This window comes from Molothrus ater, chromosome Z (genome assembly GCF_012460135.2).
Source record: "Molothrus ater isolate BHLD 08-10-18 breed brown headed cowbird chromosome Z, BPBGC_Mater_1.1, whole genome shotgun sequence".
NCBI classification, from domain to species: domain Eukaryota; kingdom Metazoa; phylum Chordata; class Aves; order Passeriformes; family Icteridae; genus Molothrus; species Molothrus ater.
In genome coordinates this window covers 31,750,681-31,777,379 of record NC_050511.2, presented here as the reverse complement: position 1 = coordinate 31,777,379, position 26,699 = coordinate 31,750,681, and the positions used below count along the sequence as shown (strand labels likewise).

The window sequence follows — 26,699 nt, the reverse complement described above, 5'->3', positions numbered from 1 at the left end:
AAGTTGCAACCAGAGCTTTATAGTAGAGGACCTTTAAAGCAGCTCCTTTAAAGCAGCACCCCAAAGCAGCCCAGCCCCAGCAGCTGGATTTGTCACAGTTGTGATGGGCAAGGCATTCCATTTTCTGCTGATTCCTGAAGGATAAGAGAACTATCACCACCTTTTACAAGTGGTTGATTCATTGAAATACACAGGCCAACAGCTGGCGAGTTTACAAGACAGGAAAAAAATAAACACTTTTTTTTTGGTTGTTCCTAAAAAAAGCATGGATTTATATTTAAATGACTTAATACACCACTAGAAAGCAGTAAGATATGGGAGTGATCAATGGAGTCCTGCAAGTGCTTCAGATACCTTTGTTTCAAGACATCTAAGATAATCAAGTCAGCACTGGCAGAATCTGCAGCTACAGGACTTCAACAGGATTCAGTTTGTCACTTTTCTGTATGTGGATTGTCAGAGCAGGCTGTCTTCCCCCAAACAGAATTAGCTGAAGTTTTCAAAAGAAAAGCAGTTAGCTCTAACTTTCCTAAAACAAAGATTGCCACTAACATACGCTTAATTCCAGAAGACTTTATAAAAAAGAATATCTTGTCTTGACAAAGTTTCAGTTTAACAAGAGACTTGTAGGAACTACAAATTTGCCACATTTTAATTAAAAAACCCATTACATTACAAAAACAGAATGATACTAAATAAAGGTGCACAATGAACACTGCATACACTGTAAACAGCTGGCAAAATTATTTAAAAGGCAGGCTACAATTCAGTAATGGTGAAATGCAGTTTCTTCTCTACAGAATCAGTCCTCAGAGTCAGAAACCAGGGACAGCAAAGGCCTTCAGAAGCAAGCTTTCATTTGTAGGAAAGACCCAAGAGTTTAACCAGTATTCTGAGCTTCTCTCTCAGAAAGCGTTCCCCTCCCTACAAATTCAGTGCCATCCATCCTTGTTCAAATATGGCAACTGCCAGAGTTTTCAAGATATATACAGACCATGTTCTCATCCACAGAGGTTTACAAAGCCTTGGATACACAGAGCTTCTTAAAGTCATGGTTTCTTTTGCCAGGTACTCTCAAACATCCATATTTTATAGTCCATAGCATCCAAACTACTGGAATGTTGTAAAAGTGTATTACATTTTTGCATGCCAACTTATCTGTAAAAATCATACTTACTTACTTACTCACTCAGAAAAACACACCAGATAGTCTTCAAGTGCAAAGGGCTCCTTCCAGCTCACAGGAGAGGATTACATGCCTAACCTGAAACCCAGCAGTATGCTCAAACCCCAAGCTGTTCAGTGGTTTTAACAGCCAGAGCAACACATTCAACGATGTCATTCACTGAATTAATCCTGGCACATGTCAGTTTCAGTTGAAAATCCCAGGATCAACATAAGGATATGCAAGAAACTCTCCCAGTTTATTGCCTTCTGCATCATAATGGAGCATCCGAAAACAAACATCACAAAAGAAACAAGGATCCTCTGGTGCCAGACTGTCTCTGTTGGTTACCCACCTGCAGGTTACAAAACACAAGTGCTTTCTTATGAGTGAAACACACTTGAGGCAAACATCTCAACATTTTACTCAGGACTGGGGATGGCAGCAACAAACATCAGTAATAATTTTATATACACAAGGTTCTACCTATATTGCATATCTCCTATTCCATGCATGCAGCTCATTTCCAAACTCCACACCCATTCCATGTCAACCCCAGCAGCTCCAGCAGCACTTCCTGAGAAACTCTTTAAACCTGTATTGCTGGTACAGAGCATTTAAAAAAAAAAAACAAACCAGGAATCTTCTGTCCACCCTTTGGCCATCTAAATCATAAAAGATAAATCTTTTTCTTCCTTAATGCAAGAAACTGTGAAATGGAGCAGATGTGTACTGACCCAAGCTCCTCTGAGTAATCAAAACCATTTAGGAGTCTAAAAGCAGGACCCAAATGATGCAGACAAGAAAAGGTGAGGATTGCAGCACACTCCAGCAAGCACTGAAGTTAACATGAACACAAATTAACATGTATAAGGAGGGCCTGCCATGTCAATGAGTAAGTAATTTATGATAGCACTCAAGAGGCCACGACAGCTGAAGGCCTCTAGTGATTACAGATGCTATCTGCACAGATTAGAACACACTGGACAGCCAGCCAAAGCAGCTCTGCTGTCTATGGTTTAGCATGTCCCCACTTAAGCTTAGTGCTTAATCCTGGTTTTAATTTAATGCATTTACATCACCTCTGGTAATGCCCTCCCCATCCCATCCTTCCCCCATATTGACCCTTTGGCTCCACCTCCCCTTATGGCCAAATGCCTCACAGATTATATTGTGAAGGCATCCTCAGGGCTCTGCTAGGAACACAAGGATGGACTCCCATCTCAAGAGGAATTGGGTCTTTGCCTGATTCCAGAGAAGTCTAAGGCCAAACAAGCAAGACAATGAAGATACAGTTGCTGTGTCAAACAGAGGCTGAGAGCATAAGTTTTCCTAAAGAAGAAAAAAGGCAACCAGTGTTTTTGCAAATAAATCATTCAGATCTCAGATCTATAAAATCAGGGAGCCTAGACTAATCTTTAGAGAAATTTCTACTGTTTATTGAAAGTCTGTCTCGTGTATCACTAAAGTGTATAAAGAGTACCAAATTCATATTCTGCTCTTTTAAGGAAAAGGCAGAAAATCACAAAGAATTCCTTCAAGAACAGCTGCGGAGCGCACAGTCTTCAGGTAGAGGTTAGGAGTTTCCTGTGGGGCAAGTTAAATGCCTTTAAAAAATCTCCAGATTTTATTATATTAGAATTGGACAGATCTATACCTGCATAAATGCTAGATTAAACAAAAGCACTGTATGATTTTTGGTAAATTATTTTGAAACATATATCTTGCAAAGGAGGAAAACACAGCATTTTCCCCCAAAAGCAGGATTTTCAAAAGTAATTGATAAGATAGCCAAGATCTAGATATGGAAAAGGGCATGAGCCAAATAATTAATCTCTTACTCATTTAGTTCTTTTGAAACTCCAGAATCAATTCCAAATGAACACTACTTGCAGGAAGCCTTTTCCTGGTTAGAGAGAGGTCAACTGCTCAAAGAGTGAAGATTATTCTTATTACAAAACACATACAGGGCTTTGATTTTTACTATTTTTTTTAAGTTAGCAGCAGCACCTAGAAAGAATTAAGAAAACAATAGCATCAAGAATGTAGCATACCTTGCTGTATACATCTTGCATACAAAACATTTTCTGGTACATAGCCAATGTTTCTTGACCAGCAAGGGATACAAATTCCTATCCAGACAGTCATCATGATGAATAAGCCTTAAAGGAAATAAATAAATACAACACATACAATAAAGATGTTGCCATACTGAAATTTATCTGAATATAAGCATGGACATTGAAGATAGGGTATGATTTAAATTCCTATGTAAACTCTGACTAGACTTATGCTTAACATTTCTTAACACAGATGAAGATCTGGAGATAGACTGCTAGTTGCATCATCTGTGGATTTTATGGTCACAAGTAAATTCAGTTTGTGCAGTAACACAGAAGTCTTCAGACCATCTCTTTTCTGTGGTCTTTTTAAAGCTTTATTTCTTATACAGATCAACAAACTATTGTCAGGTGAATCTTCAGATCATTTATGTGCAACATCTATGTTTTTCTCTGGGTTATGCTCCTTTTGGAAAGCACCATGTATTATCAACACTTTGATACATCAGGCTCCTGGGAACAGAAAATAACTCACTGCAGACAACCACAGGAATGCTCTCTCTAGTTATTCACTGAGCAAAGTCTACGCAATGGTTCTACTGTTGATGTGGCTGCCACCTCACAGTCACTATCACATCACTTCTCTTCCTGGCCTATCCATCTCAGCCCACTATTTCCATTCCTCTATTATCTTTTCAGTTCCTGCCCCTTCGCTTCAAGTTCAAACTAATTGTTCAGTTGAATCCAGCCACAGCCTACAAAATTCTGCCCCCTGGTGCTCCAGAATCAGTATGTAAATCTGCCACACAATGGCTCTACACGGAAAGATCTTGACACTGTGGTTGCCATTCCTGTTACACAGCAGTCATAGCACACTAATTGCAAAGCAGTCTTTGTATGCAAATTAAAAAGAAAAAAACAAGGAAGATTACTCTCTTTCTTTCAGAGATACTCCCATGTATATGGAAGAAAAATTTAAGCTCTGCAGAAGGCAGCAGAATAATCTTACAGCAAATAAGTTAGTCTAACAAACATTCAGCATCTAATGTCTGAAGTTTGTCCAGAGAAGGCTTACTTTCATTTGCCCAAGGACTCCCAAAGAATAGTTACTTACCTTATATCTGTGATTATAATGATGTGTTCGCAGTTCCCTTGGTGACAGTAAAGGTATGGGAAGCCAATTTTGAGGGATAAATCATTAAATGAATAGTCCTCCATCTTAACAGACTGAAGATTTTCATAGCCTCTATCATGAGATTCTGACCACTCTATAATTGTTCTGAAAACAGAAAGGCCATCAGCATAGCAAAGCTATGAACTGTGAATACAGAGAAAAAGATGCCTTGGGGACATGCAAAATTCTTCACTGAGACATAGTTAAATGATGGAAATTAAACCTGTTCACAACATCTGGTAGTAATTTAAGGTGATTTCACAGCAATACTACAACACTATAGAACTGTCCACTGCTCTTGTGGAACATCTGCCTTTCAATCCTCACCAGGCAGCTTCCTGAGGAGTTTTAGTCAGTGTATGCTCCTGAGCGCACCCATCCCGGTCAGACTGTTTGCAGCACAATACTTTTTAAGTAGTCCAATAATTCAAGTTACTAGCAGATTATTTTGCCCCCTTGGTCAATGACTTCACTTTAAAGTATTAAAAAGCTTTCTTTTTTAATTTCATTTTTGTCAAGGAGAAACACAAAGCTGACAAGTGCAGTTACTTTTCCAAAATTTAGCACTGGAAGGGCACTGGCTACTGAAAATTTCTTTTTGGCTTTTCAGCACACTACACACTACACACAAGGCATCTAACAAGCTGTGTATGCTATGACAAGCCCTTCTGTGAAGACCATTGTGGTTCACAGACAGAAAGACAAGAAGTAAAATATTGATTTCCCTGAAGTCACATACAAAGTCTAGCAGAACAACAGGGTCCAACAGAGTCAGTTCTTCCATACCAACCATTTTAAACATTTTGATCTCCTAAATCTCACTACCATATCAGCAATACCACGCTTCCTTAAAATATCAAATTTCTTTTCTGATCAGTCACATAGACCTCATGTTAACTTTACAATTAAGGCATTCAGCATATTTTCAAGACTGAGCAGGACAACCACTGCCACACAGCTGAGCTTGGTGTCTTTCTGACACATCTTCTACTTCTGATACATCTACAGGCAAGTCTTTTAATTCCCATCACAAGTAGGGAAGGTACTTAAAAACCCAGTACAAAATGCCACCTGTCACTTTATACAGAAATCCCATCTCAACAGAGCAAAACAGCATTTGCAGGTTAAAAACCAGATTCATACTCTTTTCAAAAGGGAAGCGAATGGAAGGTAAGTAGCAAGTAAAGTTAAAGCAAGTAAAGTTGCTTCTCTAAACTTCTCTAAAAATCAATTCATCATGGGAAAACAGCAGGGAAAGTCCATTCCAGCTTAATACTCTAGACATTCCAGTATCTGTAACACCACAAGTCATAAACAAAACAAAACAAACGTTATGTTCCTTAAGGTCCTCCTCAGTCAACATCTACAAATATCATACCTGCTCAGATCTCTGCACTCTGGGTATCTTTTATCATTATAGAAGATGCCTTCAAAATAGAAGAAGGCAGATTTGTAGAGATCCTGAGAGACAGAGAGAGAAGTCTCCATTAGTGTTATGAGAAATTAACACTTAAACAAGAACAAGTCAAAAATCCAAGCATTTTAGATATCTAAATTATATTAAGAGACCTCATTCTACAGGTGTCTAAGAAAAGTTCTGTTCTGATTGTAGATGCTGGTGTGACAAACTAGGCTCAGTTGATTGCCAACTATGCAGCTACTCAGCTGATATTGTTCTCAAGCCATTACGGGTTACTTTAACACTCTTATTTCAGTCCCCGTCACAGAAGTTATGGACTTCTACAAAAACACAAAACAAGAACACAGGCATCACTGCACAAACTTAGTAATTGCAAGGTGCTGTACTTTAAAAAAGTACAATATTTTGTACTTTTGTACCACCAGCTGTAGGTGGCCTTGCTTGAGCAGAGGGAGCAGACCAGATGCCCTCCACAAGTCCCTTTCAATGTCAACCATTCTATGATATGACATATTATTATGTCTCATATGATCTATTATATGTCATACGATAATCAAAATGATTCAATTTCAGTATTGTCAACTAGATGACTTGTTTTGCTCATATCCAGAGAATACATAGCAGCTTTGGGAGAGAAGAATAATCTTCATCCCTACATTTGATTAGCATCCAGCTGCAAACAACAAAGCACAGTAGGATGGTCTAGCTTTTTATTATTGATGGGATTAAGCTTTTACCTCTGGTGTTTCAGAATACAGCTCAAAATAAAATTCATTGACAGGAATATATCTATACAAAACTCACTGCTTCTGCTCCTATTTCCTACCAGTAGCAATAATGATATTTTTCTTGATATTGCACAAAACAGATCACCTTGGTAATGCTGCTATGAAGAATTTACTTACAGTGCAACCAACAGGCAGAACCAATGCAGCTGAATTTAGTGCTGAAGAAAAAACAACGAAGCAAAACTCTGCCTCCCCTTCTATGTTTTCAAGACTCCTATACATGTAGAGGGTTCCACATAGAAAAGTTTTACCTTGCTGATGTGCTCTGGTGCTTGATCTGGCTGACTGCTGAACTCACCACCTATCTGGAGGTCACTGACACAGGAAATGGAGTCTCTCAGTTCAGTGAGCTTCTGGCTGCCCAGTACTAGGACTGTTTGGTAGGGTTTGTGATCTTTATGCTACAAAGAACACAGAATACAAACTCCAGATAAATTATAACTTGTCAGCATCAGCACTGCTCTTCATTTGACAGCTTAAGGTCATTACTGGCAGCATCTGGCACAACACTTCTCTGAACAGCATCTTGCCACAGCCTCTCCTAAGACTGATATTTAATAGTTTTATTCAGGAACTCAAATGCTACATTCTCCATCAGAAAGTGCAGAAAAACAAAGTCTGAACTCACTTATCCCAAATCAAGAAAAAGTACTTTCGTTTTCATGTATTTATTTTCAAGTTCTGAGCTTTCTATAAAGTAAATTAACTACTGTGTAATTATTGTAAAAGTTTTGTTATGTAAACCACTAACTGAATGAAAGCCAGATTCTGAAAAAGCCTTAAGAATTTATCAGAGTTGAAGAGTTTACCATATGTCATCAGTAGATTCACTGATTTTAATTGCTTGGGAGAGCAAGATATTATCTGAATAGGAAAGAATCAGAATACAACCCAGAGAATTTCATACCAACCTTCTGAAATATAACAGGATAAAAGACGTTCAGAGTTAAAAGTAGTTCTCCCTCCTCAATTAGATCTGTTGGATTGTCTGGCCTCTTTCCAGTTGCATGTGACTCCTGGAAAAACACACACACACACACATGGTGTTGCCAGTATAATATATATATATTATATATATAATATGGTGTATATATATATATATATATATATATATATATATATATATATATATATATATATATATATAAAATATGGTTGCCAGTATAATATATATATATTATACTGGCAACCATATATATATATATATATATATATATATATATATATATATATATATATATATATATATATATATGTATATGTATACACACACACACACATAATAAACACTGAGCAATGGTCTGAGAAATGCTGAGGGACGTTAATTGCTTTTTGACTATGTAGCCTTCTGAATTGAAAAAAGCCTATTTCCTCCAAGGAGGAAAGGTGAGAAACTGCTCCAATTACTGACTGCAAGAATGTTTCTTCATTTCTCAGCTTTGCTGCAAGACAGCTGGCTGCTCCTTGGCTATTGAGAGGCCCCACATAAAGGCATTAGAAGTTGCTGTCATTCTGCCCTCATGGAACCCAGCTGCTACAACTTTCACCACTGAATGCTTTCATATGTAAAGGGAGACTGCAACCCTTAATTTGGGAAATAGTAACCTAGAAAATATACACAGAATGAAATATATGAAAATTACAGTCAGTGCAGCACTTCCTCTTATTAGGGAAGCTAGACATAGCTGGAGGCTATAATTTCTCCAAAATCAAAACCCAAAACCCAGCACTGCTCTTGCTACAGTACTGTGTATCAGAAAAGAAACAAATGATCCCTACATTTTCATCCTGCTTTGTGTTTTAGACACAGCCCAGCTGTGAAGGTACTTTTCTGTGGCCGTTTCCTCCTTTTCCAATAAATCAAGAGTGTGTTCCTGCACAAACACCTCCCACCAGCATGGAGTATTCCTCAGATTTAGTAACAGAACTTGTACTCCTGTAAGACTCAGAGATACTTGTGCTCTCTGCTTCGTATCTGCCTTCTTCATGTGACACATTCCAAACTCTTGCTCTCCTCCTGTACAAAGGCATCGTGGTCCCAACCACAGAATCACAGCTCTGACATAGCTTGCTTAAAGAATGCAATAAATGACCATGTGATCATTCTTTCAATGCCTACAGCAGTATTCATTGAAATCCTTTATGAAGGTTTCTGTTGCTAATATTTTCTCAGATAATCCCCAGACTAAGAGCCCAGCAGAGCAGTTGTATCATGTTGTTTACATAATGTGCCTGGATCTCTGAACAGCTGAAACATGATAACTCACAACAGATCAGGAAACCTCAAGAGGAAAAACAAGTCTAATAGTCACATGAGGTTCTTTCCTCACTACACTTCTGTCCCTAATTTTTACAGCAGTTCATGGTTTGCTAAACCATGGACTCCAGCACTTCATTGTCCCCGAAAGAGTTCAAAGAACGTGTATATGTGGTGCTTAGGGACACAGTTTAGTGGTGGATCTGGCAGTGTTAAGGTAATGGTTAGGCTCAATGATCCTAAAGGTCTTTTAACCTTAATGGTTCTATGAACATTTATGAAATGAGGTTTTGCTGTTTAGTACTTCAATGGTTAATAAGAAATCATTTTAAAAACCCAAACTTATTAAGCACAGTTAAAAAATTCCAATAAGGCTTTTCAGAGGCTGATGACTACACTCTTCGTTCCTGGCAGTTTAGAATGGCTGAAAAACTTAAGTTTACAAAGCTCAGAATTAGGAATTTACCACTACTGTGCTGCAACTATTTTTGTCTCTCAGCCCTACTGAAACCAGCTCACAATCATTCACACACTGAAGCTGTTTCCAACACTGGACACCAGCAGCAAAACATTACACATTTTGTCTAGCTCTATGTCTAGCTGTAAGTTCACAGCACTTAAAAAAAGCAGTCATATAGTGGTAACAAGATGGAGCTCCTCCTTAACTACATCCAGTACTAACAGACAGTAAAGAGCAGACTTCCAGTCCTATCTTTCTATAAAATGTCTTTATCTTTAATCATTACCAGTGAACTTGTATCTGCAAACATGTACAGTGTACATTTCATAGAGGTGAATAAAAAAGCAACCAGAAGTTGGATTTTGGCTCTTGAGAGCCTAAAAGATGACAGGCAACTTACCATCTCATAAGTAAGAGTTTCTTGTCTGCAAGCCCGATCCACAATAATTGTTTCTTCTCTCCTCTCTAAAGCCTTCTTCCGAATTCTGAGGGGCAGCAACATAAGACAAAATTTCATTCAATAATTTCCACTCAGAATTTCAAGAATTTCACATTTTTAAACTACACAAACTACTACAGAGCAGCTTTCAAAGAGCAGGATTCCTGTCTGTCTTAGCGGGACAGACTAACTTAAAACACTCATCTCCTGACTTTCATAAAACCTGAGAGTGCACAGGCCAGCTTGTGGGTTTTTTCCCCATCATGTGCAAATGACAGGTTGGTTGTGAGTAATTTTACACTCACAACAAAAAACAGCAAAATGTTTGAAGAGGTTGTCCTAGGACAAAACACTTTGTGACTTTTAAAGAAACTGTTCCAACAATTCTTTCCACTTCAAAAAAATTGAATTCATATTCAAGCAAAGCACAAGGAAAGAAACAACCCACAAATATTACTTCTCAGTCCCACAGCACTGACACTTCAGAAAACCAAGAAACAAACCTTCATTATCAGTTGTAGAAGAAACAGTACCATAAGTAGAATACCTACTAAAATACATGTATTTAACCACTACATGAAGACCCAATCCTTAACATCCAGGATAAGTTTACTTATCCTCCAGACCTCCACAAGGGTTTTCAGTAACAATCAGGCTTAACACTGATCACATTTCTAAACACATTTCTTTACATTAGTGCTATGTAAAGTACAGCAAAGGCCTGAACTGGCCATGTCTGCCAGCTGATAGAAACCTTACATATATTGGTTATCCTCTGAAATGCAACAGATGCATCAATAATTTCCATGCACAACCCAAAACAAAACAGAGTGGGCTCAGATAAAGAGGTAATCTGGATACAGCATCAGTACTTACAGTCTGGCTGTTACAGAGTGACTGAGAGTTACTAGAGGTATGAGATAGGTTTCTTTGCAGGAACCTCACACACATGGTTATCAGAAGGCCCCTGCACATTCCAAACTTAGGCACTACTTCAGAAGCACCTAGGTTCAGAAATCCTTTTCCAATAAGAAAGAAGGCATATTCTGTGTATCTTAATAAAAAAGTTCCTAAGCAACATTCAGAAGACTCATACCAATGATGCCATCATAAGCTGGTGTTTCTGCCCTTGTGGTATTTCTGTATGGTGCCTGTAAAGGGAACAAGCAGCCAGCCATACTTCCATGCTGATTTCCCACCCCACCCCAAACAAGGGTACTGTGAGAGCACTGTAACAGCATACCGAAGAGTGAGCAGACTGCTATCTTCAGGAATAACATCTGGGTCCTCTTCTTTTTCACAAGACATTAACATATCAATGCTAGAACAATAAAAAAAATAACAGATAGAATCATAGAATCATAGAACAGTTTGGGCTGGAAGGGACCTTAAAAGATCATCTTGTTCCACTACCCTCAGCACCATTGGCAGGGACACCTTTCACTGGATCAGGCTGCTCAGGGGCAGATCCAACCTGGTCTTGAACGCTTCCAGGAATGGAGCATCCACAAATTCTCTGGGCAAACTGTTCCAGTGCCTCATCACTCTACACAGTAAACAATTTCTACCTGATATCTAATCTAAATCTAGAGCTATCCTCTTTGGACACAGCAGTGATTTCTCACAGTCTATGTAGAAGTATGTGTATTTCTCACAGTCTGTGTAGAAAGGCAGGAACCTGGAGGTGGTTTCACCACCTGGTCCCATATATGAGTGCCCATTTCAGGTTGTGCACTGCAGCACACCAGATTCAGAGGAATCATCATATGTACATCTCCTCCTCTCCAGTCCTTCCCAGAAGCATTTTGCATTAATCACAATAAAATTTTATCCAGCTTAAAAATAGTCTGAGGAAAAAAAGATTTAAAACAGAGAACTGCTTTGAATCAGACTTGATTGCCTTTGTCTCTCACTTTTGAAGACTATATGAAGGCAGGGATTACTGACATTGAACCCCTGACAAGTTCCATGGAACCTTGCAAGCACTGGTACTGCCACTTCTCACTCCTGAAAAGTCAGAAACCCTCAATTTCTAAAAGAAAAGCAGAGCACCCTTTTTAGTATTGAAAATCTGTCTAATAGTTAATTACATATGTATTGTATCATATGCACTGAAGTCTGGAAAGGCTTTGCTGTGTGGCCGTACACACAGGTCATGCCAGAGCTTCCCCTGCATAACTCCACTGCTGCCAGTGGAACCATGTAAGCAATACTTGGTCCATTGTCCTCAGGAAGCCAGGCTTTACAAACAGGATTTTTGCTGATCCCTTCAGAAATGAAGGCTAAGTCAGTGTCAGACACCTAAGACACAGAAGTGTGTGCAATACAGAGTTTTCACTAGGAACACCTCACTCCTGACTGCTGCAAGCTTGGGATCCTACTGTGTCCCCAAAAAGGCTACTCCCTGCATGCATGACAAATTCACTCAGTGCACACAGTTACAGAGAGGGGAAAACACTGCCCATGCTGTTTAATGGAAACTAAGGAGAAGTGTAGGATGGTAATGAGGAACAATAGTTGAAAGTGTCTCCTAAAAAAGTCAAATGCCAAGTGTTATATAAACTTATGTCCCTTACAAAGATATTTTTAGGTGATCAGAAATAAAAAGGCTAAAGAGAACTCTCTGGAAATGTAGACTTGGAAGCAGTCTACCAATGAAGTTTTCAAAGTCTGTGACTTTACTTTTCCTAGATATTCTTGCAGCACAATGAGTTTTCTCTTTTAGATATTAGAAGATATTTTAGTATTTGGCCTGATACTTTATAATAAGGAGTTACAGTGTTCATATTACTCTTTATATTGCACATATTTTAAACGTAGTACTTTCATCACCTTTGAGACACTAATACCACAAGACACTAAATACTAATACGTTAAGACATTAATGCTAGCTTAATGCAGCTTTATAACACGTCCCAAGAGATATTTACAACTACCCCTTCTAATAAAACAAGAGGGTGAATTAGGGCTGAAGTTGAATGAGGTACCTGCAAGCCTCACCTCTCTTGACCTACCTAAAACCCACAGTGATTTGAGGCTTAGCCTGCCCTATACATGCAAGAAACACATCACACAGAAGACAAAACAGAATAACATAACTCAGCACCTCCAACATTCAAGGACTTCAGACAGTCAAGCACCAAACATGAATACCAAGGTAAACTTCTTTGCTTACAGATTCCTGAGGCATTTGAACAAAGCTTAGAATTTTACTTTTTTGACACCTTGGTTATTTAAGAGAATCACTGACGGAATCTTCCAGATAAAGACACAATATTTCATCTGTTTAAGATCTGATGAAAACACAAGCCATCTCTATAATGATTATCAGCATACCACTTGAGCAATATGCAAGGCATTCTTACTGAGTCAAATGCAAGTGAGGGAAGACACAAATTTTTTCCTGTATTCTGTTCGCAGAAATGTATTACAAGAAAAAAATAGAATAAAAAAATTTTAAAAAAACCAACAAAACCAAACAAGCAAAACAGCAACAAAAATGAAGCAACAAATAAACAAAAAACCCCAACAAAACAAACAAAAAGTTTTAAAAAGAAACCCAAAAAGCCCAAAAAACAAGCCAACAAAAAAAAACCCCAAAAACCCAAACTAACCAAACAAAAAAAAAAAAAAAAACACAAAAACATCCCACAATAACTACATTGCACTGGGGTGCTCAAAGAGTTAAATAGCATTTAAACATGATACCATGTCTCCTCACCAGAAGACCCTACATTTTCAGGAGTACTTAAATGCACACTATGTAACTACTCTGAAAAAGATTTAATGATGGATATTGAAAAACTTCATCCTGAATCCATGAAAGATTATTTTAATCCTACATGATTTTAAAAATAGATGTAGGAGTATCTACATCTTCCTATCTCTCTTCTACCACAAGAAAACCTACTTAATTTGTCAGAAGTTTCCTCAGAAGTAGAGTCAGAAAAATCCATTTATATCCATTATGTGTTCATTTCAGCACTTATAAAATTATATTTACACCAGTAATAAATGTGATCCCAGGATATCATAGAACAGATCTTGGTGTAGCCCAGTGTTCTCATCTCTCCTCAAGATAGGAATATAGCAGCTCAAGGCAGGTGAGTGAAAGTGATCAGAGGTAGCGATTTGAGGTTGGCAAACGTGGAGGACAGACTCAAGAGGCTAGGGACATTTAATTTAACAGCGAAAGCACATGGAGATTACAGATTGGGATTTCTAGTCTGAACAGGGGAAAGATCACACCAGGATGTGCAGGTTTAGCTTAATTCTCCTGCAAAGCCAACAAAAGGCTGCCAGATGATCAGTTCTCTCCCCTTCATAGATCACCAGTCTTTTTTCTCTTTCCCAAATGACCACTGTTCACATTACACTCAGCCTCAAGCAGACAGCATTGCTCTGTAACACTAGCAAATGCAGACAGCAAGTGAAATGTAGCAGGTGTAAATTGAAGAAAGCAATACAGAAGAAAAAAAGCAGAAGGAATGTGAGGAAAAAAATAAAGAAACCACAGGAAAAACTCCTTGGAATTCAAATGAAAACAGCAAAGACAGGTTCAGGCAACAGAGTTGCCACAGAGAATAAGGCACAGCACTGGAGCAATCAGGGATGATCTAGACTGGAAGAGCTTACAGAGTAATTGTCACAGTTTCTGCCACTTCAGAATACTTTTTTTTTTTCTTTAAACCAATATCATCCTCTATTTTTACTACGTCTAGTAATGGTAAAAATTTTTGCTAGTCACCATAACTGTAACAGGTGAAGCACAAAGTTATACGGATAGTATCAGAACTCTGGCATGTCTTCCTTACTGAGCAACTACAGGTAAATAACTAACTGTGATGCTTTCTACAGGAATTACTGCCTGAAATCAGGCCTTTTCTACAGGTGAAGGACAATTCTCACTATCCACGTGACCTGAAAGCCTTCCAGCCATGGCGTGTTAGATTTGCTGCTGCCTCAACACCCACAAAGCATTTACATATCTCTGATTTCACCACCAGCCCTGAGAAAAACAAGTCAGTGGAGGCTAAAGACCAAGAGAAACTCAACAGGTACTGTATGCAGCCAGCTACCTGAACTACTCTAAATGATGTTTTTAAGGGATTCAAACTAAAAGAGTAGGCTTAGATTAGTATTAGGAAGAAGTTCTCTGCTGTGAGGCTGTTGAGGTACTGGAACAGGTTGACCCAGAGAAGCTGTGGATGCCCATTCCTGGCAGCATTCAAGGCCAGGCTGGATCAGGGTTTGAGCAACCTGTTCTAGTGAAAGGTGTTCCTGCCCGCGGCAGGGGGATTGGAACAAGATGATCTTTCAAGTCCCTTCCAACCCATTCTGTGATTTTATGATTCTTTGTTAATACAAACAGATGCCTGGCTTATTTCTTCGTATAAGGTATATGTTTCATTGTACGACTGCTGTCTCCTAAAACCATTAAGATGTTCAGGTACCCTAAAGTACTTAACCAGTACCATGTTGCTAAATGTTTACCCATGTAACTTTAAGCGCCAAACTGTTTGTGCAAATTCGCAGATGTAACAAGGTTTCCACAACTGGACCACTACCCTCCACAAAAACTGTCTGCCTTCGCGGCATTTTTGGACTCCAGAGATTTTGGTGACCAACTCTTCATAAGGAACTGTACTACAAGAGAAGGAGTATTCAGTACAAATGAGAAAGGGGCAAATTTAGACTGGGTATTAGGAAGAAATTCTTTACTGTGAGGGGGGTGAGGCACTGGAAGAGTTTGTCCAGAGAAGCTGTGGATGCTGGAAGTCTGGCAGTGTTCAAGGCCAGGCTGAATGAAGCTCTAAACTATTTGGTCTAGTGGAATGTGTCCCTGGACACGGCATGGGGCTATAGGCTTCTAGGTCCATTCCAGCCCTCTGAGAGTCTATGACTTTGTATTTACTCGGGAAATAGAAACTGCGTGCCACAGTTCCGGAAAACCGCTCTGAAGCGGTTTTGCCCGAGCACCTTCCGCTTCTCCCCAGGAACCGCCGCGGAGTCCGGGGACAGCACCAGCCGCCTCCCCGCACCAGCGCCGAGCGAGGCCACCGGCATCCCCCTCGCACCGGAGCCGCAAATCTCGGCCTGCACACAGCCGGCCTTCCTCACCTGCAGACGGCGCGCAGCTCGGCCGCCGTGCCCGGCGCGCAGCCCAGCGCCGCCGCCACGGCCGCGTCCTCCTCCTCCTCCTTTTCCGCCTCCGCCGCCAGCGAGAGGTCGGGCGGCCCCAGCAGCCGCTGCCAGCCGGGGCCCAGGGTGCCCACGCGGAACGCGCGCGTGTACAGCTCGGCCAACTCGTAATCGGGCACCACGGCCGCCATGGCCGCCGGGCCCGCCCTGCGTCCGGCCCGCCACACGCGTCACGGGCCGCGGGCGGGAGCGGAGGCTGCGCCTGACCGGGAAAGCTGCCGTGCCTCTCCTGCCAGGCGGGAAACCCCGGGCAGCGCTCGCTAGGGAGAAAACAATTCCCGAAACAAAAAAAAAAAACACCAAAACCCACCAAACAAAAAAGCCCAAACAAACCAAAACAAAACAAAACACTGGCACAGATTAAGACTGTCCTCTCATTCTGCCACTTGTTATCTGGGGAAAAAGACCGATCCCCACCTGGCTGCACTCTCCTTTAATATGCTTATTCTCCTCCCAAAGTAAAAACTTAATGCCTTGGTACGATGAAAAAGGCTAATGAGATACATAACCTATTACATAACACTACTCATACCAACATTTAAAAGAGGATATATATATATATAGTGTGACAAAGCTGACATGAGCACAACCTGTTAAGGAAGACAACAGAAGTAAATCTGGCTTGCCCTAACCTGATATACCTGGTGCACATACCCATTGAACCACAGCCTTTGCACTTGCTTCAAGACAAAATATCAGTGGACTCAGAGAATAAAAATATGGCTTGAGTTCAAAGCAACCTTAAAGATCATCTAGTTACAACACTCACTGCTGTGAACAGGGATACCTTCCAGTGGAACAGGTTGCTCAAAGACCTTGTCCAGCCTGGTCTTGGACAGTACTGGGGATGGGACATCCACAGCCTTTCTGATAATCCTGCTCCAGTGCTTAGCCCTCACAGTAAAGAATTCATCTTAACATCTAATCTAAACTTGCCTTCTTTCAATTTAAAGCTATTGCCTCTTTTCTTGTCACTACCTGCCTTTATAAAATCTCTTTTTTCTTTTTGTAAGCCCCCTTGAGGTACTGGAAGGCCATAGTGGAGTCTCCCTGAAGCCTTCTCTCCTCCATAGAGAACAACTATGAACAAGTCCAGCTATCTCAGCTATTCCTCTTACTTCTCTAACTAAAAAATTAATGCTGGGAAAAGAGGTGTATTATCAGATGGTGTTGAAGCAAGGGGTGAAGATAAACCTGAAAAAGTTCGTGAAAGGACACTGGGTTTTTGCATTCTGTATGGAATGGGCGGAATGCTGAGAGAAGGTTATGAGAATTTGCCTGCTAGTTTCACAAAACAAAGTAGTATAGGGGGAGTTAAGAAAGTAAGAAAACTCAGCCAGAGCATATTTTGCTTTGCTTAGCAATATCAATGGGGCCTAAAGCCCTTATACCTCCCCCAGTTATATTCAGATTTGCACTGCATTTCAATGCTGAATTCTTTTATTAGCTCTCATTAACTTCTGCCTCTTAATTGTAGTTATTATTCCTCATTAGGAAAGTTTTGCTAAGCTCCATTTTTCCTGTAAGTATAGACAGTCTCTGTTTCCTTCTTCAGTTACACCCTGTGCTTTCTTCATCCATCACCTTTGTGCTTCATGACACTCCTCAGCTCTGGAAGAAGCTCTCGATTAAGGGCTATTGCCCTCACTTCCTGTTGCATCCTCCCTGAAACCTATGAGTTGTGCCATGAGGAATATCATTCCAATTTCCAACGCCATGCCTGCCTTGTTATGTGTTTGTTGTTTTTGCCTATGCTCTGTTTATTTTATTTCCCTTTGTGCACTTGCAACATTACCTGAAATCTGAAAACACCCCATCATTTATCTGATGTAGCCACATCTAGGGTGGAAGTGACAGGGCTGTACTGATCTAAGCACAGTGTTGACATAAACAGGTGGGAGGAATTTCAGCCAAAGAGTTGCAGGATTAAACCTTACTCTTCCAGAAATCTATCAGGGATTTTTAGTGTTCCATAGAAAGGAAATAAGGTACTTCTTTCAAAAACCTTCCTTAGAAAACCAAATACTGTGGAAATCAGTGGGCAGGGGTTTTTTGTAAGACCATGTGAAAATGACATCACAGAATTCCCCACCACAAGGGCGGTCACTGCCAAACACAGTTACAGAGGGTAGCGAGGTTTGGAAGGAGCTAGAGGCTGCTGTGCTGTAAGTATTCATGGTTTTTATCATAATCCTGTGGATTTTGACAGATAGAATATAGTTAGATATATGAATTTCCCTCACTGCCTCTCTTCCTTTTCCTCGTGGTGGGTTTGATTTTGAAGTTCTTCAGTATTCATTAAGAAAAATCCAAAATTGTAAAATACACAGACCTCAAGCAGGAAGACTTAATAAGAAGCTCAGGGAATGGCTAAGTTCCTTGAAAATACCAAAGCTGGTAATTTTTAAACATGAATGGATAATACGTTTTCTGTTTTGTTTCCAAACTTCAATACTAAGCAATCATATACTTATAAAGCCACTCCACTCAATCCAAATCCTCTTAAGAACAAAGAGAGCTGTTTATTTTTATAGCTTGGAATTATCTGCCCTTTATATACCAGGCATAAAACCCATGGGCATTTCAAGGTTTCCAAGAAGTATTTACTTTTCTCTGCTGGAAAGACTATTAATTCAATAATAAAGCCATGAAGGACATATGAACAACTCAAGAAGTATAAACTGCAGGTATTAGGCTGAAGTCTGTGTTACGTACTGAAATCCAAAGAGCATTGAAAGTACACTGAGTTGGAGAAGTGAAGATAGTATAAAAGATAACTGGAAAACAAACTAATAAAAGTACTGTACTTGCCAGAGGAATCAAGAAAAATTGTTACCTATTGTATTCTGTATTTTGTAGTACTGTGGTATCCTGTGAGCTTGAAAGACTAATTTCCATGTTCACAATTACAGCTACAGTCAGTAAACGCTGTGAATATATAACAACTTTGAAAAGCCAATCCTAAATGGTCCCGTGAATCTAAAGTAAAGACCCTAAACCCCTGAGTTCCATGCTAGTGTCCTAACACAAGAAACACCCTTCATTCCTTTCTTGATTCACACAACTGTAGAAGCGCATAAATTTTGTGAGGCTAATCACATTCCATGGTAGTATTGAATGGTACTTCCTCTAACAGACATAACCTTAATATAATGACATGAGAATGCTTATTAAAAGGTAGTTTTGGGGCTTAATCATAAATTAAATTTTATGCTAGTCTCAGCCCTGTGTCACGTCACTGAATTTACTGGGCTTGCACTTCAATCCAAGTGATTATCACAATGATCATCACTTAAGCTCCAGCAGGAGTATTATGACTAACAAACTTAGTATTTGTAGGTAGTCTAAAAATACCTTTGGCAAACTGGTGTTGAAGGTAATTTTTATTCAGTGTTTTAGAATTTGCTTCATCCTTGTTCGTTACACCAAGGCTGAGCTCTGTGTTACCATTGTACCTTGGCAGGCAAGGAACACTGTCACCGTTTTTTAAGCACTGACTGTGTCAGCACAGCAATTACAGAACTATGCAGAGGGCTGTAATTTTGGGAGATGAACTTTCAGCAGTTGTCAGTTTTTTCTTTGTCATGCACTCTACTTCTGGCCTTTGTTCTGGACAGCAGCACCCAAAGAACTGATCAAACCCTGTTGAAAGCACTGCCCAAACCCTTCTGAGCAAGGATTTTTTAACTTGGCCTATGCTAAGCTGTGATGTTTATAGGATAACCTCACACAGGGGTGCACCAGGACAGTTGTGCAGAAGTGGAAAGAACAGTTCCACCAGAAGTGGAAAGAAAAGGGAAAGTCTAGAAACATCTGTCCTGTCACTGCTTCCAAAATTCCCATGACAATGAAGAGTGGTCTAGGGGTGTAACAATCTTTGCGTCAAAGACTGTCAAAGTCAGCCAATAACATCTTTTACTATTACACCTGAACAAGAATTGCATTCCTAAAATGTAGCAATAGTTGGGACAAAACCTATCTTTCATTACTTTTATAATAAATACAATAAAATATTAATGTATGGTAACACATCATAACGGCTCTACATGAATCTTTGTTTAAACATGAAAACCTGGAGGCAATTTGAAAGCTGTGTAACTAAAATATAATTCTGTCCAAAGACAGATGTTTAACTCACTTTTGGCTCAGCTCACATTTGGTTCAGATGATTTTTGCATCTCTTCTCAAAAGTGAGAGCACTTCCCAAGGGTAGCACATTGTTTTGCCAGAGTATATAGTACGTAGTTTTGCTCTCACACAAGGTAAACAGAAACAACTAAAAAAACTCAAACCAAATGAAAACAAAAAAGGAAGGAAACATATGTGATTGGTAATTTCTGAATATTTTCTGTCACTTTTTGGAATGAATTTTCTAAATTTCTAATTTTCTGAATATTTCTGTTGCATAACTTAATTGAGAATCAAATGAGTACAGGATGCTTTCATCTCATGAATGTTGAGTAGTCAGAATGATTTCTCTCAAGGGTTTTCATCTATCTCTAATGCTTGTTCTTGCCTGCCATTAAAACAGATGAAAGTTGAAGAAGAAAAGCTTAAGAGAAAGATGATGATAGGGATGCATATAATCCAAACCAGATCAAACAGGGATTTAGTTTTCAGATGTTGCTGAACCACATCATTCTGGCAGCTGAATTTGAGTAGACTATTAGAATAAGCAATGAAGTGCACCAATAGGGATAATTAAATTTAAAAATTGTAAGATGTAGGATATATTATGTACTCGATCTCCCTTGGTGGGGTCTCTTTTCAAGGTTCACACTATACATATACATATACATATACACATACATATACACATACACATACACATATACATATACGTATTACATATACCATATACCATATATACATTTTTCTTGCAGGAAATTTCTGCCAAAATTTTCCATCATCAAAAGTTTAGGTATTCTTTCTAGAAAATTTTATCTGAATCTCAATGACAGTCAACATGACTTCACTTTCTGAGGCCAAACTACAGGTTTATGGCGTAGGAATCTTTTATGAATCTAGCTGAGTAACATATCTAATGAAAGACTGAGAAAATGTTTACTAGTACAGTTTTACATGCCAATTTGCCTAAGCAAGTGAAGTAGTGCATAAAAGGTACAGATTTGCAGGGATAAGTTGCACTACAACAAAATTACTTAGCCTTTTTTCAGCGTCAGCTACCAGTGTGCTCTTACAAGACCTAAGGAACTATAAACTTCTTCCAGGTACTTTTTCTCTTTGAGTTGAAGTATTTCCTAGTTAAAGCATGCAAAGATTTTATGTGTCATCAAGCAGGACTATAGCTGAGCTTCTGCAAGTTGTCTTACCTGATCCACCTTCTCCCTTTGGCTCAAGACTCAGTAACAATCTTTCATTTGTAAATCTTTCATTTGCACAATGTATAACTGCCTCCTCCAGTCCTGAACTTTCCTTTGAAAACTATGGAGGGTACCTGCTCACACAAATCTATAATTCATGGCTGGAGTGTGTAATTTCGGTTTTATATGTTTTGGCAGCTGATTACAGAAGTACTCAATACTTTGCTGGGAAAAAGAAGTTTATCTTTCAAAGAAAATCAAGATGCATTTGATATCAGTGTAAATGTCATTGTCTTGGAAATATGGAAGACTTATTTATCTAAAAAGATACCCTCTTTTGAACTGTTATAATTTAGTCGTGAAACCTAAATAAATGAGGTTTTTTCAACTAACTTGCCTTGAAATTTTGGTAGCCTAGAAATTTGGTAGATAATATCCTCTGTCTTTGACTTCAGAAAGGTATTTCAATGCACCAGCAGGGTAATTTCTATAGTTATTTTATGCTATAGTCACCAGATATTAATCTGTACACATTGGCATAATTAAAAAAAATTAATGAAAGAAAAGGAAAGAAATGGTTCTGAATAAAGACTAACTTGAAAAAACTCCAAATGAGCATTTGGAATGCTTGCAGCCTTTTTAAGTAAGAAGAGGGTGAACTAACAGATATATTCTCTCTAATACAAAAGCATTTTAACACCATAAATTTTGTTACTCTTTTATGGTTAAGGTGTCCAGTCAAAGAGATGGATATAGTCTATAGACTATATTATATTTACTGTTTTTCTGACTTTCAAATCTAAGTATAGAACTCTTTAAAATGGTCTTTAAAATATTTTCTTCATCTGATTGGAGAACAAACTATTATTTCTTCTTTTTTTTTTCATAATTACCTTTTTCTCCCCCAAGAGCCTTAGTCATGCACAAAGACCCATTTTGTCCTGTACACAGAACAAATAGAGAAAAGAGGACAAGACCATAGGGCATATTTATTGAGGAGACAGCTGTGACACAGTGCTCTGCCCACAGTGCCAGCAGTCATGTCCTACTGAAGAGTTCCTCAATAGTTCGTCACCCTATTCAAGTGTGACAATGATTGTTCTTGACAGCACCTGAGGGTCTTGTCCCCATCTTATCCTTTGTGCCATCTTCATAGATTACCCCTAGCAACAATTTTTGTGCAATTTAAAGGGCTTTCTATTACACCAAATGATGATACCTCCTTGTTGAAAATTGGCTGTTGCCATTTCTTGAGAATAGTAGTAATGAATATTCAATTTTGCCAAGGTGAGAGCCAGAGTCTGTCCATGCACATTTGTTCTCCCCCTGCCAAGAGTCAGTGAACAGAGTACATTCAAACAAACTGTACAGTGTTTTGGTCACATGTGTGTGCATCTGCCATAAATTGTGTGTAATTTTTCAGTTTGCTTTGCAGGGAACCACTTTTGTTTCTTGCTTTGTGCCTGATGTCTTTATGGTGAAGCTGTTTTGAAGTGGATCAATACTGTGTTTTCTTGTGTGTTGACCGTTGAGGCATCCTGAGTGGGGAGACTTAAAGTAACATACCATTGTACAGATAACAAAGCTGACTGGAAGAATTCTGCTTCAAGCAGGATCAAGTAAGAACACCTTTTGTGCATAGTTATAGTTTTGCTTAGTAAACTCCACTGAAGCTGTCAGGCTGTCTGGTTAGGTCAGTGAGAGGCTTCCTAGCTCTCACTGAGCTAACAACAAGCCAGTTTGCCTGTACAAGGATATATTGCCTTGGGTCCTGAAGGGACATCCAGAGAAATGTGTTTCAAGCCTTTGAGGCTGTTTCTTGCGCTGCACTACTCATGGTCTTGGTCCCTTACATCCATCTATTAAGGTATATTAAGGTATAATTATCCTTACGTCCAGACCAGCAAATCTGATTTGTCTCTAGTAGCTGAATAGATGGGATGGAGTGTTCCATTTTATATAGCATCCAAAACTCTTAAATAGAGACAAGTTACCAATAAGCAATGCTGACCACAAGAAAACCGCTTTCTATCTCTCTAGTAAACAGTGTATAAAATCAGCAGGCTTGGGGAAAAAATCACTTGTCTTCTGAAAAGTCAGGGCTAATATGGATTGTAATGCTAGCAATAGCCAAATAACATTCTGCAGTATACTGGCTCTTCCTTTGGAACAAAAAGTAATCCTAAAATTGTGAAGTTTTTGGGAAAAACTTTTGGTTGAAGGTGGCTGCTGCAAAGAGTGAAATGTTGATGGGGCAAGGAGAACACAAATCCTCATCATAGCATGTTCTACTGAGAGTTTATGACTTCTGATCCTGATTATTAACAACTGCCCTGTGAGTCTTTTCGATATTTTAGTGTCCAGACAATCACAGGCAGAAAAATCTCAGCTATGGGTGGTGATTCCAAATGGTTCTAAATTCCTGTAAGTTTTGGTGTCATTGCACAGAACTGAAAACATGTGTTTTTCCATGCTGATTGTTATTTATTTATTGGGGTTTTGGTTTTTTTTTTGGGGTTTTTTCATAAATTGGATTTTAAAAAAAGCCTCACTGAGTGATTTTTTACACCTTGTGGTGAAAGGATGTGCTGACTTGGGCAACGGAAGAGTTAATTTTCTTCGCAGTGACTAGTATGGAGCCGTGTTTTGGATTTGTGCCGGAAACAGTGTTGAGATGTTTTAGTTAATATTGACAGCCAAGGCCTTTTCCACTTTTCATACTCCTCAGATGGTGAGAAGACTGGAATGCCTGGGAAGTTGGGAGGAGACACAGCCAGGACAGCTGACCTCGGCTGCTATCATGCTCAGTATATAAACTGGGGGGAAGAAGCAGGAAGTGGGAGGACATTTGGAGCGGTGGTGTTTATCTTTCCAGGTAACCAATATGCACAACAGAGCCCTGCTTTCCTGAGGATGATTGAACATGGGAAATGCTGAATTAATTTCTTGTTTTGCTTTGTTTGCATGTGCAGCTTTTGCTTTACCTATTAAACTTTAGTTTTTATCTAAATCCATGAGTTTTCTAGCTTTACCATTCTGATTCTCCTCCCAGTCTTGGTGGTGGGGGAAGCAAGAGGTTTTGTGGTGCTCAGTTGCCAGCTGGGGTTAAACCACAAGCATAAAAGTGAGTTTTGAAGCACTCTGTGATTTTGTCCTGCTTGCAATGTGTTTTGTTTCACCAGTGACTTTCTCTAGAATTCTGTGTTAAATCCATCATGTCAATCATCCTCTTCATGTTTTGCTGTGGTTCAAGCTACTAGAAAGATTGTCTCACTTCTCCTTATGGTATAACATAAAAGCTACATCCCACTTCATTATTAAAAATATCAGCTGTGTGAGGCAGATAGACTGTTCATGCTGCCAAGCAAATTAATTTGCCCCTCTAGAGTAGTGTAAAAGCAAACTTGATGTCTTCTGAACCAAATACATGGTAACCTCCTTCAACACAGGCTTCCCACTCCTTTGCCAACCAAGTAATTTTCGATCTACTAAATAAAGACCAGCTGTTAGTGACATGACTGGCAATAATCACACATACTTTGTATTGTGCAGGCATAATTCAGGGAGGTACATTGCAATCAGAAACTGGAAGCTATTCCTCTAAACAAATCGTTGAATGCCAGTGATGATAATTACTAGTGATTACTCACCGATTGCAAATGTGTTCTAGATTTAGACATTCTAAAATAGGGACAGCATGGCAGTTCTTCACATGGATATGAAGGTTAAATTTTTTATTTTAACTTCCAACAATGGCTCTTTGTTAGGAAAAAAGTAGTGTTCAGTAGCTGAAATCTGGACTGCCTAAGTTTTATAGTGTTTACTTCAAAGGCACATAGTATTTCAAGCTGAAAAAAAAAATTGAACTCAAGGTGGCAGAGGAGGAAGTGTTGCCCTAAAGCCTGTTAAAATAAAGAATGTCAGATGAAAAATAGTAGAAGAGATTTAGACTAGGTCAAAGGAAAAAGGGAAGTTGTTATAATTCATTTTTACCCTGGAAGCTATGCTGCATGACATTTTTGGAAGAAATCAAATCTTTTGTGAGACCAGATGGCACAGCTGGAACCTGAAATGGCAGTCCATGTGAAACATTTGAAAACTGTTTTTAATTCCTGTGGGTTTTGTTGCTGTTGTTGTTGCATTATTTTCATCTGGAACATGGAGCTCATCTTACTGTGTGATCAGAGCAGCACTATTGTCAATGAAAGGGAGAGAAGAGGAATGCATAAGAAGGAGGAATGCAGTTTTCAATCACTTCTAGGCTTCAAGGGAGGCTTAATTAGGCAGAGAATTCAAGGAGAGCATTCTCTGTGCTGTGCCCCTCTTTTCACTGATCATGCAGGTAAGCTTTGTAGATGTTGCAGAAAATTTTGAACATTAAATAGTGTCTTGAAAAGTTGCTTCTTCACTTTCTTACCAATGGTAATTTGGAGACTTATATGATGTTTCAATTAATAAGATTTTCTACAACTAATACAATTTAATAACGATCTCTCATTTTGTGCTAATAAATATGCATTCTGTTAAATGGAAAATTTCAACTGATTGGATTCTTTGAGAGTTACTGTATATAACTAGACATTGAGATAAGCAGTATGAACAGGAGCATGATTGCATTTGGCTTGTGCCCTCAGAAAATGACTCTAATTTGGTCATCAAAACACTCCTCTCCCTGGCTGCTTTTGTACTGCAGCTTCTGTGGTTCCCAGGATGCCTGCTGTCCACATTCCCTGCAGCAACATGCCCTCTGGACAGCAGCTGGCTGAGCCTGGCTCTCCATCATACAGGATTTCTTAACTGATGGTGCTCTCCACATCCTCCTCTGAGCCATGGACCAACCCAGCCATGCAAGGGAAAGGAACAAATAAACCAACACTGTTTGGTCAACTCCTTCCCTACACTCTCCTGTGTTTTCCATTATGGAAAAAAACAATTTTGTGCTGCAGAAACTTCACATGATGGCATCTTATTTTTGTAGCCAGTACAAGTAAATGAATTGCTGTCATCTCAGCTGTCTTATGTGTTTATGGTGTCCCCATATCAGAAACATTAACTTAAACCACATATTTTAAGTTAAGTTTAACTAAAACACAGGTTTAAGTACTACTGCTGCTCCCTAGGGGACATTTGGTTATTGTTAGCTAGTAAGGCTGCAGCTGTGGTTTGACTGACCCAAGGAAAAACTGTCAGTAGAACAAGAATCTTTGTGGTCTCTGTGGTCTCCTCACCTCCCACATCTCCCAGTGAGAGGAATATGTAGTTGTAGGCCAAGACCAATCTGGAGGTCCATTGACCTTTGGATGTTGTGCTATCTGTACACAGACCTACTATAGGCAGGTAGTGTATATATATATTCTAGGTAATTATATGGTCTTATGTGGTTATGCAAATAGCTGTGACAGTATCAAACC

General features: G+C 39.2%; 1 protein-coding gene across 1 annotated transcript; it reads right to left on the bottom strand.

Annotated features, from left to right (window-relative positions):
- Nucleotides 1-553: 553 nt before the first annotated feature.
- Nucleotides 554-16,101, bottom strand: SNAPC3 (small nuclear RNA activating complex polypeptide 3). Its single transcript, XM_036403669.2, has 9 exons — nt 15,884-16,101; nt 11,007-11,084; nt 9,725-9,809; nt 7,519-7,623; nt 6,859-7,008; nt 5,778-5,860; nt 4,340-4,504; nt 3,220-3,327; nt 554-1,520 (listed from the first exon to the last, which is right to left on the bottom strand). The coding sequence occupies exons 1-9, from the start codon at nt 16,093-16,095 to the stop codon at nt 1,373-1,375; spliced, it is 1,134 nt and encodes a 377-aa protein (XP_036259562.1). The 5' UTR covers nt 16,096-16,101; the 3' UTR covers nt 554-1,372.
- Between the last annotated feature and the right edge of the window lie 10,598 nt (nt 16,102-26,699).

What these genes read in the sequence shown, in the direction of transcription:
- SNAPC3 (XM_036403669.2), bottom strand. Translation starts at nt 16,095, where the DNA reads ATGGCGGCCGTGGTGCCCGATTACGAGTTGGCCGAGCTGTACACGCGC. An exon ending in AGCAGTCTGCTCACTCTTCG is followed by an intron (nt 9,810 to 11,006) that starts GTATGCTGTTAC and finishes GCTGCCCCTCAG; the next exon opens with AATTCGGAAGAAGGCTTTAG. An exon ending in ATCCTGTTATATTTCAGAAG is followed by an intron (nt 7,009 to 7,518) that starts GTTGGTATGAAA and finishes TGTTCTTTGTAG; the next exon opens with CATAAAGATCACAAACCCTA.